The sequence below is a fragment of the Heteronotia binoei genome, chromosome 1 (genome assembly GCF_032191835.1).
Source record: "Heteronotia binoei isolate CCM8104 ecotype False Entrance Well chromosome 1, APGP_CSIRO_Hbin_v1, whole genome shotgun sequence".
In the NCBI taxonomy this organism is placed as follows: domain Eukaryota; kingdom Metazoa; phylum Chordata; class Lepidosauria; order Squamata; family Gekkonidae; genus Heteronotia; species Heteronotia binoei.
This window is the reverse complement of record NC_083223.1, coordinates 251,330,098-251,348,194: the sequence shown is the minus strand read 5'-3', so window position 1 is coordinate 251,348,194 and position 18,097 is coordinate 251,330,098. Positions and strand designations below refer to the sequence as shown.

Below are 18,097 nucleotides of genomic sequence, written 5' to 3'. Positions count from 1 at the left end.
ACCAGGAAGTACCTCTCTTGTTGCCACCATCCCTGGGCAACCCTAGTGCCACCTGCAACAACCTCACACATTATAAGGGTCTGGGGTCCCCACTATGTCCAGATGTGACAGTGAGTTTCAGGTACTTCCCAACTGCGATACGTGCTTAGGATCAGGACCACAGTGCCAGGGGAGGGAGGAATCTAGCCCCACCCCCAAAATAGTCCTGGGTAGCTGGAATCAATAGGGGGCACTGGTATGTTTGCTCCAACAAGGCACAGAGTGGCTGCCCGTGGCTTAAGCTGAGGAAATGGCACAGGGGGAAGGATTAAACCTTCTTTCCCTTTGCACTGCCATCAGACTGCATGCATTTGATTTTTACTGAGGAAAAAAAAGGAAACCCACTGGGAGCTCCATTCACAGAATTCTCAACATCCTGTGCAGTTGATCCCTCAGTGTAATATAATTGGGCATAAATGAGTGTTTATTAGAAAATACATTTGTGTAGAATAAAGAGAGGATCGAGTTGCAGGAGAAAACAGGTCAGAAAAGGCCACTGCATAGACTACAGCAGGCGTGGACAAACAGCAGCTCGTGAGCCACATGTGGCTCTTTCACACATATTGTGTGGCTTTCAAAGCCCCCACCTCCCCGTCAGCCAGCTTGGAGAAGGCATTTGTCTCTTTAAATCACTTCTACAAGCCAAGCCAGTTGACTGCTTGGATAATGCATTTAAAGTTAAAGTTGCTTTCTTTTCACCTCTCTCTCTCTCTCTCATTCCTATTTATTTGCCTGCCTTCCTTCCTCCCTCCCTTCCTATCTTATGCCTCTCACACATCTGACATTTATTCTGTGTGACTCTTATGTTAAGCAAGTTTGGCCACCCCTGGACTAGAGCCAAAGGTTCTTGGCTTACTGCAAAGGGGAAACCATACTGGTATGCTTGAGATATACCAAGAAAAGGTTGGAAGTGGGGGAGGAACCTTCTAGTCCAAGAAAGCCAAGGGCTTGTTTGCTCCCTTTCTCAGTCTCCATATACCCCTATTCACATAACCCCAGGACATAAGGAGCTAGAAGAAGAGGCAAACAGGCTCCCTCCATAACTGTTCCACTCGCCAGAACAGCACCTCCTCATTCCCTATGATGCTCAAAAGCATCTGTAAGCAATGGGCACTTTGGTAGGTTTGTCCCCACTGCAAGCTGGGTCTTGGGACCCTCGCCCCAGTTCATGTCACATGTATCATTAAGCAAGACCCTGGGGCTGAAGAGAGGGATGGCTCCAAGGTCAACCATAAGCTTCACAGCAGAGTGGGGATTTGAACCTGGGTCTCTCAGATCCTAGCTTGACACTTTAACCACTATACCACAAGAGGTCTCTTTATTCACACACAGAGCCATAATCCACTCGCGGGCATTCACAGAGACTTAATCCACTCCCTGGTACTGCTGCAGCAGCACCCCCCTTGTGTTGAAGGAAACATCCACCCACCAGGTCTGTGAACACAGTGCAATAGCTGCCTTGGTGGAAGAGTGAATGAGACAGGTTTAACCCAGCGCTGTAGAACTGTCTGGGGCTGAGGAGATTCCCTGATCAATCCATGCTTTGGGAGGCACTAGGTGCCTCAGGGCACCACAGGATCTCACAAGCCTGTTCTTGCATAGGCACCTGACAAATGTGACAAGGTGGCACCCCTCTGTACGCTGTCACATGCTAGTAAAGGGAGCAGACAGGAAGCTCCTGCAGTGGAGAAGACACGGAGAAGGCATGCCCTCCTCTGAAGCCGCTAAACTGGGTGGCTCTAACCAGAGTTCTCTTTTCTTTTCTTTTTAAGAAAAAGCCCAGCAGAAACTCATTTGCATATTGGGCCACACTCCCTGACATCACCATTGCTTTGCACAGGGCTTTCTTGTAGGAAAAAGTCCAGCAGGAACTCATTTGCATATTAGGCCACACACCCCTGACACCAAGCCAGAACTGCATTCCTGCTTTAAAAAAGCCCTGGCTCTAATCCTGCACAGCACCACCCAGCCTCACAAACCTTGCTATATGTTCATGCAAAAGGATCCACATGATGAGCCCTGAGATTGCCATTTTAAATACAGGCAGTGCCAAGAGGGCATTTGGCTGGCACTCCGAAAATGAGAAAGCACAGAAATGAAAGTGTCTCAGCTGCCAATGGCTTCTGAAATGGAGTACAAAGTGTCAGTAGTTCTTTTTGTGTTTCCCCGGACTGTAGGCTTCTACATTCAAAGTGCTAGTCCTCACTTTTGAAATCCCTTGACTTTCTGCCCCAGTTCTTACCCCCACTCCCTTTCCCCCCTAGCCATGCTCAGACCCATTTCTGTTCACTTGAAGGAGCAGCCACCACAGGAGCAAAACTGCCGGCTGATTCCATACAACAGAAAGGTCTGAATGGAATGCATCGCCCAGGGACACGGAGGCCTCTTCTTCTCTGAGGGTTCCCAGAAGCAGTCCTGCACATCTGGTGCCCCACTGAGGCAATCGTAGCCCTCCTAGACATGTAGAGTGCCCCACTGTGGCCTTAGCATATTTCTCTTTTCTGCTGTCTGCACGGACTAACAAAAAATGGGAGTGGGGGGCCTTGATACATGGCAAATCTGGCATAAATTGTGGAGAACCCCGTGCAATTTATCTTTTAACCCAACATTGTTTATCACCACCCAGTTCCCACACCCTGAGCCAGGAGTCCATTCCACAGCATGCATAAGAAAATAAGAAGAGCCCGGTTGGATCAGAGCAGTAGTCCATCTAGTCCAGAATCCTGTCCCACATAGTGGACAGTCAGTTCCTCCAGAGGGCCAACAACAGGGCACAGAGGCCAAGGTCTTCCCCTGATGCTGCCTCCTGGCTCTGGGATCCAAAGGTTGACTGCTTCTGAACATGGAGGTTCCCCTCAGTCATCATGGCCAGTAGCCATTGATAGGCCTATCCTCCATGAATCTTTCTAATCCCCTTTTACAGCTGTCTATGCCCATGGCCATCACTACAATGGCTTCTGAAACGGAGTGCAAAGCGTCAGTAGTTCTTTTTGTGTTTCCTCGGACTGCAGGCTTCTACATTCTAGCAGCAAATTCCACATTTTAACCACTCTCTGCATAAAGAAGTATTTCTTGTTGTCGGTCTTGAATGTACTGCCTATCACCAGATGCAGCATAATGTGTCTCAAAATCAAGTCATTGCACCACCAAGCATTAGGGGAAACAAGAGTCTGAATCAGAGGAAAAGACTTGCAGTTAGGTTCTGGGCCCCTCATTCCAATAATTAGCCACTAATACATGGCATCTGATACTTTAGCACCGCCAGATGTGCTGAACTACCATCATACACACCCAAAAAAGAAGTTCCACCTGTCTCTCTGAACACCTTCCTGCCTCTGCCATTGAGAAAACACATATTTTCCAAAGAAATTAAAAGCGAGCCGATCACCGTTTCCACAGCAACTGGCCTTGGCAACAGCCAGAGACTCCTTTTGCCGGAGCAAATCCCAGACAACAGCCATGGAGGAGACAGTCGGCCTAAGCGTACGCCACCGCTGCCACCGCCACCGCCACCACCACCTGTGAGAGCCAATGAGGACTCCATTGCCAAGCCATCTCCATGGCAACCAGCCAAGTCGGTTGCCACAACCATCTGTTGTTTGTCAGCCTCCCTCCCCAGACAACAGGCAGCCAGGCTTCAGAGTGAGTGGGTGGGTGGGTGGGCTTAGACGGAGCGCCTGCAAGTGGGTGTTGTGTTGTGTGTCTCCGTGTGAAAAAAGAAGCCTGCAAGTATTCCTGACGTAAGTGAGCGCAATTCGGCAACTTGTGCGAGACGCCGGGTGCATTCATTGAGGGTTATGTAAACGGTACTCTTCTGATTCCTCGGGGATTCTAAATTTATGGCTGCCAGGCCTGAGCAAAAAGGGGAAGGAGATGGGTTCGAATTGCACACAAATACCCAGGGGTCATAGCGACTTAGGAATGCATTAGCAGGGTAGGACTGGCACAAGAAGGCATCTGGTCCTAAAGAGCTGCTGTTTCTCACTCCACAAGCTGAGAGCTGGAGAAATAGGGGACTGCTTTAGGTGGCTCAGGCAAGTGAGACAAGCTATACATGATGCTTGGTAAGGCAAATCCCCTGGATCACTAGCCAATTTGATGGGGGAGTGGCTGGTTCAATAAAGCAGAAGTCCAATGGCACCTTAAAGACTAGCAACATTCATTCCAGGATGAGCCTGCATGATGACTCTGGAATAAATGGTGGTAGCCTTAAAGATGCCACTGGACTTCTGTTTGATTTTGCTACAATTGACTAATATGGCTATGCCTCTGAAATTATGGTGGAATAAGAACACAAGAAGGGCCCTGCTGGACTCAGGGCCGGTGCGTGGCAGTAGGCAAACTAGGCAACTGCCTAGGGCGCCAACTTCCAATAGGGGTGGAGGGCAGGTGCCCCCTCCCTGCTCGCGCCATCCCCAAGCCTCAGACTCACTTCCCATCCATGGCGCCCTCTGAATTAGGTGAGTGCTGGGGAAAGGAAGTGCCAGGAGTGTTCTTTCTTGGCTTTAAGGGGTTGGGGGAGCTCCCCCAATCCCTTAAAGCCAAGAAAGAACGGCACTACTCTGCAGCGCCCGCCAAACTCAGCCAGAGCTGCGTAGGGGACGTGCCGAGTGCCCTGCGTGATGTGTGAGTGCCCTGCATGATGCCAGAGGTGACATCATTCACACACACATATAAAATTTACTCATGGGGGGCGCACATTGGGGTTCTGCCTCAGGCGGCAGAACCCCACATGCCAGGCCTGGCTGGACTGAAGCAGTGGCCCATCTAGTCCAGCATCCTGCCTCATCCAGTGGCCAATCAGTTACTCGGATTGCCAAATACAAGACCTAGAGGCCGAGGCCTTTCCCTGATGTTACCTTCTGGCACTGGGATTCAGAGGTTTACTGCCACTGAGGAGGAGGAGGAGGAGGAGGAGGAGAAGGAGGAGAAGGAGGAGAAGGAGGAGAAGGAGGAGAAGGAGGAGGAGGAGGAGGAGGAGGAGGAGAAGGAGAAGAAGGAGAAGAAGAAGAAGAAGAGGAGGAGGAGGAGGAGGAGGAGGAGGAGGAGATTGGATTTATACCCTACACTTCACTACCTGAAGGAGTCTCAGGACAGCTTACAATCTCCTTTCCCTTCCCCTCCCCACAACAGACACCCTGTGAAATAGGTGGAGCTGAGAGAGCTCTGGCAGAAATTGCTATTGAGAGGAACACCTGTTTGAGAACTTGTGGTTGACTCAAGGTCACTTCAGCAGGTGCATGTGAAGGAGTGGAGAATCAAACCCAGTTCTTCCAGATAAAAGTCCACACACTTAACCACTACACCAAACCGACTCCCAAATTGTGGCGGTTCTCTTTACTCACCATGGTGAGTGATGGGCCTCTCTTCTATTAATTAGTCCTCCAAATCTCCATCTCAGTAACTAGTCAGACTCTTCACAAAACCCTTCCTTTAGCACTGTCCTCTTCTGAAAAACTCCACTGCCCCTCTAATGGCTCCATGATACCACAAAGGAAAGGGGGAAGAAGAAGGAACTAAGCCAAGTTTCTATGAAAAGCCAAAGTCTGACCCCCCCATGGACCACCTATTTGCAGGGACATGCTTCTAAGGGAATAACAGGGCTTTTTTGTTGCAGGAACTCCTTTGCATATTAGGCTACACACCCCTGATGTAGCCAATCATAGAATCATAGGGTTGGAAGGGACCTCCAGGGTCATCTAGTCCAACCCCCTGCACATGCAGGAAACTCACAAAAACTTCCCCCGAAATTCACAGGATCTTCACTGCTGTCAGATGGCCATCTAGCCTCTGTTTAAAAACTTCCAAGGAAGGAGAACCCACCACCTCCCGAGGAAGCCTGTTCCACTGAGGAACAACTGATGTAGCCAATCCTCTTGGAGCTTACAGAAGGCCCTGTAGTAAGAGCCCTGTAAGCTTTTGGAGGATTGGCTACATCAGGGGTGTGTGGCCTAATATACAAAGGAGTTCCTGCTACAAAAAAAGCCCTGGGTAATGGCCACATGGTTTACATGACTAGCAACAGACAGAGGGGGCTCTCAAGGAAGAGGTGCAAAATCATTCACTCTTTCTACTCAGCTGATGTTGGGAAATACAGAAATGCAGAGTGAAGACTTCTCTAGCTTTCTACTTCTCCAGCTTGGTCCTTGAGGGATGATGCAAAAGTAGTCCTGATGTGCAACAAAAGGACAGAGAGTAACCAAACAGGGGCAAAAGCATGCTTGAGGGTACAAGAGCATCAGCAAGGTGGGTGTCCACCTTCATGCCCATAAGGGGAAAAGAGCTCAGCATCAGATCAAGAAAGAATGCACAGAGCATTCTTTCCAACCACATCCCTGCCCCCATGTTTCAGATACTCGCTGAGCAGGGTACACGCTCCACCTGAAGAATGACGTCCAAACAGAGGCGTCAGACTCGGGAACTCTCTTAGTAGAAACGCAGGAACTCTCTTTGTGCATATGCTGGAGTCTGTCCACTGTGCTGGCAAAGGCACTGAAAGGGGGGGGGGTTCAGGGACCCTAGTCTTTGCCCCCTCGAGGGCATCCCTTTCCCTCCCACACCAGCTGCCCCACTGCAGGCTGCCTGCAGCCCAGTCTTGAAACTTGGCCAAAGCAGAAGACACGGCCATAAACAGATAAGTAATAGCTAAATAAATAGCTAAATAAATTGTGCGTAGCTGGGGACCAGATTGCCTTTGACCTGCCAGACATCCGCTTCCTCTGCCTGGACTGATTGCTGCTTCTATTCCCCGCCAGTCCTCATAGCATGCTAGATGCTGTACGAAAGGTAGAAGAGAAATGCTCCCTGCTTTGCAAGGTATGTTATATGGGCAACAAAAGGCTGCTGGGGAGAAACCAGTAATTCGGCATGTACTGAGAAGACAAGGCAGACAGCAGTGGAGGAGGTGCAGGGAAGGTTAAGGTCAGGGCAGTCTGAGAAGACTTTTGTACTTCCAGAGAGAAGAGAGGGGGTGGGATAGGGCATGAAGGATACAACAGAGGAAGGAGGTCAAGGGCAGGTGAGCTTGGGCAAAGGGAAGGGACAAGCAGAGAGAAGCAACAAAGCTGAGGACTAGAACCTTGGGGAGGAAACACAGAGTGTGGCTAGAGTGCTGGACTTGGGTTCAAATCTCTACTCTGCTGGGCAGTCTTGGGGCCGTCACTCTCCTTCAGCCTCATCTACTTCACAGGAGCAAGTGTCCAGTAGCACCTGAAAGATGCAACAAAATTTGTGGCAGGGTACAAGCCACTGCTCACTTCTTCAAATACAGCTAGTTGGACTCACTTTCTAGCTGTATCTGAAGAAGTGAGCTGTGACTCATGAAAGCTCGTCCCCTGCCATAAATTTTGTTTGTTTAAGGTGCTACTAGACTCTTGCTCTTTTCTACTGCTACAAACAGACTACCCATCATGATCTATTTCAAGGGATCATTGTGAGGATAATTTGGGAAAGGAGACGGGTATGTTGCCCCGAGTTCCTTGGGGAAAGGGTGGATGGATGTGTTTAAGGAAAGGGCTTTTGTGGATAGGAGAATGACAGAGAAGGAGGAGCTGAGCAGAGAGGCATGGTGAAGCCAGGAGAGGAGAAAGATGGCACAAGGATGATGTGTGACACATAAGGGTTTTAGCAGTGAGTTCAGAGAGAGGGGTGGGTGGGTTTGGATTCAAAAGGGTGAAGAGGCAAGACTTAGAGAGCCCTCTAATCCATTGTGGGCACATCATCAACAGCCACCCTATAGGCCAGTGGTGGCCAAACTGCAGCTTGGGAGTCACATGTGGCTCTTTCACACATATTGTGTGGCTCTCGAAGCCTCCACTGCCCTGTCAGCTGGCTTGGGAAAGGCATTTGTCTCTTTAAATCACTTATCCAAGCCAAGCCTGCTGGCAGATTGAAGGTTGCATTTAAAGTCAAAGTTGCTTTCTTTCTTTCCTCCTGTCCCTTCCTCCCCCCTCCCCAATCTGTTTGTTTCCTTCCTTCCTTCCTTCCTTCCTTCCTTCCTTCCTTCCTTCCTTCCTTCCTTCCTTCCTTCCTTCGTCAAACATCTGACGTTCACATCTTGCAGCTCTCAAACAACTGATATTTATTCTATGTGGCTCTCACGTTAAACAAGTTTGGCCACCCCAGGCCTATAAGCCCAGGCATGCACACATCCAAAGGCACAGCTTCCAATGAGAAATCGTGGCCAGCTCCCAAGCCACCTGGGAATAATAATCCCAGTCATAGTGATCCTATCTAAATGTTCAATGTTCTTCATGCACCTTATCTTAATAATTCTTACAACAGCAACGCATGGCAGGATGGTGTTGCCATCCTCTTGTTAAGCACAGAACCAAGGCAGAGGAGGGTGGGGATAAAGCCTAATACCATGGGATGAATTTCAGGGTTGCGGCCAATTCACTCTTTTAACAGTATGGTTCAGCGTTTGGTTAGAATTTCAGACTAAGACCCAAGATCAAATTCCTTTTCTGTGATGGAAACTTGTTACGCAGCCTTGGTCGTCATCACCCTCTCTCAGCCTAATTTACTTCATCATACCTGTGAAGTTACAGGGAAAGAGGGAAGAACCATGTTGTAAGTGTCCCCACCAGAAAGAAAAGAGGGGAGTATAATCCAGCCCTGACTAGGAAAGCCCAGGCTAGCCTGATCTTGATAGGTCTTGGAAGCTAAACAGGGTCAGCCCTGGCTAGTATTTGGACAGACCTGTGTGCTACTGAGGCAGGCAATAGCAAACCACCTCAGAATGTATCTTGCCTTGAAAACCCTGTGAAGTCACCATAAATCAGCAGTGACTCAACAGCAAAATAAATATTCAGATTAATTAAACAAACCGCTGCAGCACAGGAGAGTAGCAAAGGAGCTTGCAGGTCAAAAGAACTAGCCACTTCTTTGTTCTGTTTGGGTGGTAAGTCTTAATTTGCCTTCTTACCTTCACTGCAAAACTTGCCCTGGAAGCCGGTGAGGCTGCAGTCACATTGCACTTCACTGTTGACCACAGTACAGATCCCGCCATTGACGCAGGGGTTCTGTTTGGCACACAGGTACTCCATGTCGCTGCGGATGCCCTGGCTTCCCAAGAGGGCAGGGGGCATGTCCCCCACCTTGAGGTTGGCCACCATTCCACGGAAAGGCATCTCGTACTTGACAGTGCTCAGGGTGAGGGCCGAGAGGCGGACGTCCGGGGGGATGCCCCCCACAAAGAGGTCGCTCTCCACTGTCATGTCGCGCCGCTTGGACTTGACCTCTGCCACGCGGGCCTCGCCATCCACCACTAGCATGGTCTCACGGTAGTTGCGTGTCAGGAGCACCATGTGCCAGCGGTCGTCGTTGATGGGCGTCTCCAGGTGCAGGCTGGCAGGCTCAGCACAGGAGATGGTGAAGCGCAGGCGGAACCGCCCTTCCAAGATGAGCAGCTCCAGGAAGTCACAGTTGCCGCCATCATCAAGATATAGAACCAGTGCCCGTGACACATTGGTCTTGAGGCTGAAGCTCAGCTCCCCTGAGGAGCTGGCATCCCATCGGGCGTAGCGAGCCCACTGGCCCGTCGCGCCCCCAAACTCCAGGGCCGCTCCGCCTGCCCCTGAGCTCAGCATAGAGGCCACCAGCAACACCAAGGGCAGCAGACACACCAGTTTCGCCATGGCAACCCTTCTGTCTTCCTTGAGGCAAATGGCGCCCCCTTTGGGACACCCTCAGATCCACATTTATGGGAGGGCTTCCGGCTGTGAGGGAGGATGGGCAGAACGGAGCGGGATCCAGAGAAGAAGGGGGTCTCTCCTCAACAACAAAGGAGCCCACGGGGACTGAGGGGGGGCCTCCTACCTGGAACACGTACCCCCAAACAGAGTCCACGAAGGTCCTTCTGGCTCCCCCGTCCCCCCCTCCCCGAGAGCCGAGGCGACGCTCAGTGGCTGCTTACAACATCTTCATCTTCTCAGGCGTGGGCTGGACAGAATTTCTCCCACAAGGAGGGTGGCAGATTTGAGATATTCCCCAAGGGGCAAGAAATTGTTTGCATGGAGCAGCTCCCCCAGCTGCCCCTCCCCACTGGCTGGCTTGCATTCAGTCGGGAGTGTGCATGGTTGGACGTGCAGGCCTAGGAGTCAAAAAGAAGGGGAGAGGGGAAGAGAGAGAGATAAGACAGAAAACAGTTAGCCCCTGTGCTGAAATACAGAATTCCAGCCCTTAGTCATTATCAGGGCCTTCCCTGAACAGCCACAAACATTAACAACCTAAAGAATCAGGTCTCATTCCTGACTTGGTTCCCAACATACCTCATATTAGAATTCCTAAAGCAAAAGCAATTGGGGCTCATGCAACCGCTTGGTCTGTAATTTCTGCAGAAAGACACTCTGCATCTGCTCAAAGGACCTCACATATCCCAAAGCTGAGCCTTGGCTTTGGGTGAATAGGTGCCAGGGTAGGGTTGCCAACTGCCAGGTGGTAGCTGGTGATCTTCTCACATTACAGCTGATCTCCAGACAACAGACATTACTTCCCCTGGAGAAAATGGCTGTCTTGGATCATAGAATCATAGAGTTGGAAGGGACCTCCAGGGTCATCTAGTCCAACCCCCAGACCCTATGGCATTATATTCTGCTATGGTCCCTCCCCAAACCCTGCCCTCCCAGGTTCCACCCTTAAAATAAGAGTGAGTAACCCTATCCAGGCAAGGTCAATCCCTACATCAAACAAAGTGCCTGGGAAGGCAGGGAGACTGGTCTTGGAAATGCAGGTTTTTCAGTCTTGGCTCTTCCATCCCAACTGGGAGAATATCAAGGGGTTTTTTGTAGCAGGAATTCCTTTGCATATTAGGCCACACACCCCTGATGTAGCCAGTCCTCCAGGAGCTTACAGAGCTCTTAGTACAGGGCCTACTATAAACTCCAAGAGGACTGGCTATATCGGGGGGGGGGGGGGGGTGGCCTAATATGCAAAGGAGTTCCTGCTACAAAAGAAACCTTGATCAACCCACATTACCAGGTTCAGAACCAGCCCTCCCTTCCCCATCAAAGGAACCCAACCAGTTGAGTCTCTCTCCATCTGGGAGAGAGAAAGACTCTGAAAACCACCAAGGAAGGCACTGACTTCTCACTTGCTTTGAAAACCACTGGCTGGGTTGCCACAAGTTGGCTGTGGCTTAATGACACTTTACACACACACACACACTTCAGACTCATGGGGGCCTGATTCAGATTTGGACCATGATACAAAGAGCTTATTTATTCAGATTTACCTTAATGGAGAAAAACAGCTGCTCCATTTCAGGCTGGGAAATTTTCCTCATTGGGGTGGGGGCATTTAGGTTGGGGAAATGATGCAGGGGGCAGTGGTTTAACCCCCCAGCTCCTTACACTGCAAACTCAATCCAAACTGGGCTTCCCACATGCCAAAGAATTGAGGATTTTTTAAAAAAATGCTGGCAGCTCCAAACATGGACCTGCCAGTGAGTGTCTAGTTTGGTCCTCCTAGAGTAACTGTCCTGAGTTAGAGGGGACCCACTGATGGTATGAGGCAGTTTCAGCTCTTCTAATTCCCTGCCTTGATACTCTCAAACCTAAATTTGCAGTTTTAAGGACTAGTAACCTTTAAAAAAAAAGGGTTTCAATATTCAGGAAGCTGTATTTCCTGAATGAAGGGCTATTAGCCCTACTTATAACTGCAACAAGGAAATTGTTTAGGACTCCAACTTTAACTCTGTTAGAGCTCTTGATCTAATGCCCTTTTCTCCTAGAACTGTTGCCCACCCCCCACCCCACCGACAGCCCTCCCCACTTCCAGCTGTTTCCCCCTATTCCATCTCTGCAGTTTTTGTACCGGGGTGGACTGCATCCTTCCCCCACCTGTGCAGGATTGGGACCCCAATGTCACTCATGGCGCTAATGCAATGCAAATTTCATTCCCATCAAATTGCCTTTTTGGAATGATTACCCTTGCAACTGACTGTCAGAGAAGCAATTTATCCCCCCCCCCCACGCCTGCTGCTCAGGGAGGAGGGTGCATTTGCATCTTGTTACTGCATAAGAGCATGATTATTTATAGCATGGGGGGGGGGGGATGTACTAGAGGGAACGGGGACAGGGTGGGGGAGCAAAGGCAGGGAGAAAGTGGAAGGGAAGAGAACTCCTGGGCCCACCTTAGCAAACCCCCCAGTTCAAAGGGAAGCAAGGGCAGTGGCTCCCATGGCAACAGCAGAGGGGGGCACAAAAAACATTCCCCAATATCTGGTTGTTTTTCTTTTATTAATCTTAAAACGTCTATCTCACCTGACAGGTTCTAAGAGGTCTCAGGGCAGCTTACCAATAATAATTAAGCCCAACAACAGAAAGAAAAAACTCAAGGAAATGCATTTTGTCCCTGCTGCTTATCAGAGGCAACTGCAGAGGGGCTCCCGGCATGGCAGCTGGCCAGACCAGATACCAAGACCGAAGGGCCCCCAAGCCCAGAGCAAGAATGCCCCCCCTTCCCTGATGCCTCTTTCAGAGTGCCAAAGCCAGCTTAAACAAGCACCCCTTTGGGTGGCGGGGAGGGGCCGCTCTCCATAGCAACACCAGGGATACGGCATCATGCAAATGAGCAGCACGGCGGGGTTATTTATAAATTCTCCCTCGTCTGCTGCACCTCATTGGGTAATGGGCATAATTAACATTCGGCTTCTAATTAGCCAATCAAATTAAATTCCGCACCTGCAATGGTTCTTGATTGAAGCCGGGGCTGCAGCCTTTCCCTCCCCCTCCCCCGGCCGTGAAGGGGCTGCAGAGCATCCAAAGCCAAAGACCATCCCGCCCCATGCCACTTTTTCCTCCTCTCCCACCCCTCCATCATACGTGGGTTCTCCTCTCTGCCCCTGCCCAAGGGTTACAGAGATCAAAACCTCAGCTTAATACCACTCAAAGGGTTAAGTGTGGGCTCCCAGATTCACAAGGCGATGGACACAAAATGCAAAGCCTCCTGTTCATAAACCCACCCCCACAAAAGATTATGTCTTCTGTTATTATTATAAGTATTATTGCTGACCAGGCATTGAGCAAAAAGGGGGGAAAGGTAACACCATGGCTGACCTCTGAAAAGGAGTCACCCCCTAGATTCAACAGACTCTCACAAGCAAAAGGCTATCACGTTCAGTGCCCAGTTCAGAACATAAAGAAGAGCCCTGCTGAATCTGACCTGTGGTCCATCTAGTCCAGCATCCTGTCTCACTCAGTGGCCAACCAGTTCCTCTGGAGGACCAGCAACAGGGCAAAGAGTTGCCGGGGGTGGGGTACCACAGTCCCTCACATGCCATTTCCCTTCTCCTCCACATCAATGCAGACAAAGTTAGGCACAAGTCACAGGCAGAGAGAGAACACCAGCACTGCAGGGTTAGGGGGGACCAGGAGTATCCGCATGAACACACATGAGGCTGCCTTACACTGAATCAGACCCCTGGTCCATCAAGATCAATTTAATCTACTCAGACTGGCAGCAGCTCTCCAGGGTCTTAGGTCTTTGTCATCGCCTGGTCTTTTTAACTGAAGATGCTGGGGATTGCCCTTGGGACTTTATGCATGCAAAGCTGTGGCTCTTCCACTGAGTCATGGCTCCTCCCAAATTTCCATGGGCTCTAGTCCCCACGGAGATCCAAGAAAGAAGCCAGCAGCAGCACACCTATCCCATCAAGCATCTTGTATGTGTGTGTTCTTCGGATTGCTGAAGGGGATAAGAGGGCATTTTTGCTTCGGCTTCCTGATGCAGCTCTGAATGCACATGAGCACATAAAGCTCCTATGTACCAAGTAGGACCATTTGTCTATCAAGATCAGGGGGCTGGACTAGATGACCCTGGTGGTCCCTTTCATGATTCTATGCTTCTTCCAACTGGCAGTGGCTCTCTAGGGCTTCAGGTGGGGATCCTTTGCACCACCTGAAGCCTGATCTTTAGCTGGAGATGCCAGAGATAGAACCTTGGACCATGTGAATGCAGAGGTGATGCTCTACCACTCAGCCCCATGTTGGGCTTGCTGCAAATCAAGCAGTCCTAAAGGGGCTCCCATGACTGAACAAGAGGGGATGGTTGGTTATTTTAATTAAATCAAACAAATAAAAACAAACATCTCCAGGGCCCAGGTCTCCAGTCCAACTGGGGTGAAATATCTCTACCTTACCCTAATGATGCTCATCCATCAGCCTTGGAGCTGGAAGCGAAACACTACCTACCACGTCCACCAGAAACTAATTCCACACAGGCACATGCCTTTTCCCCTCCAGCAGGGCTGCTGTGCCATAACGGCAGCGAAAAAAGAGAAGCAGAATTCAACAGGAAGTTGCGGCACTGAGGACAACATTGCTGTTGATTTTCTGCCCGTCACACAGACTGTAGGGACGCGGGCATTCTGCCAGAAGGGAAGATGCACCAGTCCCATGCATTCCACCCAACCTCCAATATAGTGGGACAGTTCCCAAGCATTGGGGCAGGTGGAAAGCACCATTCCAGAGTCTAACTGGAAGTGCTGAAATACAGATACGCCAGTCCTCCCTGAAGCCTGAGAAGGAGGAGTCGATGCAATGAAGCCATAAGTCCCTTGAAACACGCAATGCCTCCTGCTATAATCCCCATCCTCCAGATAGACCCACCACTCAAGAACTCTCATGACAAATGTGCCTCTGAGCACACACAGAATACCTTTGCCTTGCCTAATCACAATCAAGACCCCACATAATTGGATGGGAAGGAAAGACAGCAGGGTTGGGTCTCAGATGTCCAGACACCAAAATGCTCTAGCATATCAATTCTCAGAAATTAAACTGATCCACAAATGCATAAGAACATAAGAGAAGCCATGTTGGATCAGGCCAATGGCCCATCCAGTCCAACACTTTGTGTCACATAGTGATCAAAAAACCCAGGTACCATCAGGAGGCCCATCAGTGGGCCTCTGAGCACACACAGAATACCTTTGCTGTGCCTAATCACAATCAAGACCCCACATAATTGGATGGGAAGGAAGCCCTCCCACTGTGTCCCCCTCAAGCACCAAGAATACAAAGCATCACTTGCCCCAGACAGAGAGTTCCAATAATACACGGTGGTTAACAGGCTCTGATGGACCTCTGCTTTATATGTTTATCCAATCCCCTCTTGAAGCTGGCTATGCCTATAGCCGCTACCACCTCCTGTAGCAATGAATTCCATGTGTTAATCAGCCTGGCCTGAAACGAAGTTTTCAGGCTAGCTGCAAACAAAATGCAGCTAGCCTGAAACAAAGTTTGCTGGCTAGCATGCACACACGACACTTTCTTAGTAGTCTACAACACAGCTTGAAATATGTTTTTCCCATCTGCAAGAAATTTTCAAGCTGGTGGCTGCTGTGAGATTGCTTTTACTCCCCAAGCTTGAACTGAGCATGGCTTCTGCCACCCTAGTGCCCAAGCAGGTACAAGCAGTACATGCTTCATGCCAGTTCTTGGGGAGTAGAAAGACAGTCAGGCGGGGGTGCTGCGCCAATGCAGACTCCCACACATCCCAGCAAATAACCTGTCCTCGCAGTCCGTGCTCAATAATCCAGAGATCTCACTCCCTCCTTTTCCATCCCCAGTGCTAATCAGAGTTTTCATTTTTGTTCCTAAGCAACTATTTGCCCTTTAACCACCCTGATTACAGTTATGGCAAGACAGCCAAAGATATGCTTCGAGGTTGACTTAATTCACACTAAAGCCACTCCAAATGTGCCCCCATTTCGTGGCCACTGGACCTCAGCATCCTATGCAGGGCTGGCCCTAGGTTGTCTAGCACCCTAGGAAAGGCTAACTTCTGCTGTGCCCCCCTGCACTGATAACGTCACATGGGGGTGTCCAATTCAGTGTCCCCCACAAGTCCAGCGCCCCAGGCAGTCACCTAGTTTGCATAATGGCAGTCCCAGTCCTGATCCTATGCATCTGAGCTCCACAATTCCTACAGATGTTTCATCAGATTGGCAGTGATCTGCACAGCACCTACCACTCATTTGCCATTGTGCAGGTGTCAGCTAAAGTGGGGCTGCGGCTGAGCCGTGGAGCATCAGCTTTGCATTCAAAAAGTTCCATGTTAGGCAAACTCATGGAGCAGAGATCCATCAGGGTTTACTTGCCATAGTGACTAAAGGGAGCCTCCATGTTCAGCGGCAGTCAACCCCTGACAGCTAGTGCTAGGGAAGTAGCATTGGAGGAGGGCCTTGGCCAACATGCCCAGTTTGCTGGCTATCCAGAGCAACTGGTTGGCCACCGTCTGAAAAGGAACATGTACATGGACCCCTAGTTTGATTCAGCCTTCCTACACTCAGGGTCAATTCATGGTATCAAACCCTGTGGAGGCCCCTAGGCAGTCAAAATCTTGGGGGGCCCCTTGCAAATTATCTCAGAGTTGGAGTGGCTGCCCCACTGCCTGTGGCCCCTGCTGCAGGCTGCAGGCACCTTCTTAAAAGCCCCTTTGACAAAGCTGCGGGGGAGAGGCAGAGAGAGGCAAACTTGGCAATGACACCAGCATCAGCTGCACCAGGCAAGTCAGGCAAACAGCGGCTCAGTTGCTGGCTGCACATGCAGACTGGGAGGGCTGCAAGCAGGGGGGAAACCGGGGGGGGGGGAGGAACCAGCCCATAGCCCCTAAAGGCATGGGGGCCCATAGCCAGGTGCCTACTTGGCCTAATTGTTAATCCGGCCCTGCATGGTATCTCCAGTTTAAAGGACTGGGCAGTAAGTGATATGAAAGACTCTAGAAGGCCACTGCCAGTCACTGCAGACCTTGATACAGCAAAGGTCTGATTCGGTATAAGGCAGCTTCATGAGCTTAAACACTTTCCAAGGTGGAAGCATGGCTCAACGGTAGAGCATCTGCTTTGCATGAAGGAGGTCCCAGGTTCTATCTCCAGCATCTTCAGTTTGAAGGATGAATCAGAAGGTGATGTGAAAGACCTCTGCTTGGCACCATGGAGACCCACTGCCAGAGTAGATAAGATGGACTTTGAAAAACCAAAGGTCTGACTCAGCAGAAGGCATTTCCATGAGTCCATGTGAAGTCACAACAGTCACAACAGCCCTCTTTGTCTCTCCACCATCACCACCACAAGTTCCTCCACTGGTTCTTTCCTGGCCAATCCATATTCCATATCTATTTCTAGAGGTGCGGTCAATTAACGAAAAAATTATGGATGGGGAGGGAAAGTGGCTCTGTAGAGGGGATGGCACACCAGAGAGGATGGTGGCGGTGCATGAAAATGCAGACTTTGGGGTGCAGCCACTACCAAAAGCATAGAAAGCAAGCCAGAACCTGCCAAAGCTGGGAGAAGAATCTGGATGTCAAGATTCCCAAACAACTCAATCTACCTTCCCCCAGACTGGCCATTTGGGATCTCAGCAGCAGAGCATCCACTTTCCATGCAGAAGGCCCCAGTCTGGGGTAGTGGCTAAGTGCGCAGACTTGTATCTGGGAGAACCGGGTTTGATTCTCCACTTCTCCACTTGCAGCTGCTGGAATGGCCTTGGGTCAGCCATAGCTCTTGCAGAGCTGTCCTTGAAAGGGCAACATCTGTGAGAGCCCTCTGAGCCCCACCTGCCTCACAGGGTGTCTGTTGTGGGGGAGGAAGGCAAAGGAGATTGTAAACTGTTCTGAGACTCTGAGATTTAGCGTATAAGGCAGGGTATAAATCCAATATCTTCTTCTTCCCTGGCATCCCTAGCTAAAAGGGACTGGCAATAGGTGATGTGACAAACCTCTCTGCCTGAGACTCTGGAGAGCTCCTGCCTGGCAGAGTAGACAAGGCTTGATACGCCAATGGTCTGACTGACTCAGAGCAAAGCAGCAGCTTCAGGTATCTATGCAGTACTAACACCCCGGAGTTTTTGTTCCCACCATGCCCCTTTGTCAGAAGCAATTTGCGAAATTAATTTGAGGCAGGGTCTGTTTTCAGCACGGGGGCATGCGATGGAACAAGAGTTCAGGGATGCAGCACTGCTCGTGTAAGGAGGGGGGCTTCCTCTAACCTCCCCCGTTGCCTTTGAGCACATGCCACTGGAACGATGAGAAACAGCTTCTGGCAGGCATGCCTTCC

The 18,097-nt window shown here is 50.3% G+C and overlaps 2 protein-coding genes and 1 non-coding gene across 3 annotated transcripts in view; all 3 read right to left on the bottom strand.

Moving 5' to 3' along the window:
- Nucleotides 1-18,097, bottom strand: part of PYGM (glycogen phosphorylase, muscle associated) — a 234,100-nt gene that overhangs the window by 34,910 nt on the left and 181,093 nt on the right. The window lies entirely within an intron of this gene.
- Nucleotides 1-18,097, bottom strand: part of NRXN2 (neurexin 2) — a 468,353-nt gene that overhangs the window by 402,463 nt on the left and 47,793 nt on the right. Inside the window, exon 2 of the mRNA XM_060252607.1 lies at nucleotides 8,966-10,132. Coding sequence (XP_060108590.1) covers nucleotides 8,966-9,677 — 712 coding nt within the window. The 5' untranslated portion in view covers nucleotides 9,678-10,132. The remainder of the gene's footprint in view (nucleotides 1-8,965; nucleotides 10,133-18,097) is intronic.
- On the bottom strand, nucleotides 4,528-4,649 carry LOC132589492 (small Cajal body-specific RNA 11). Its single transcript, XR_009556623.1, has one exon. It is a non-coding gene; the product is annotated as a small Cajal body-specific RNA 11 (non-coding RNA).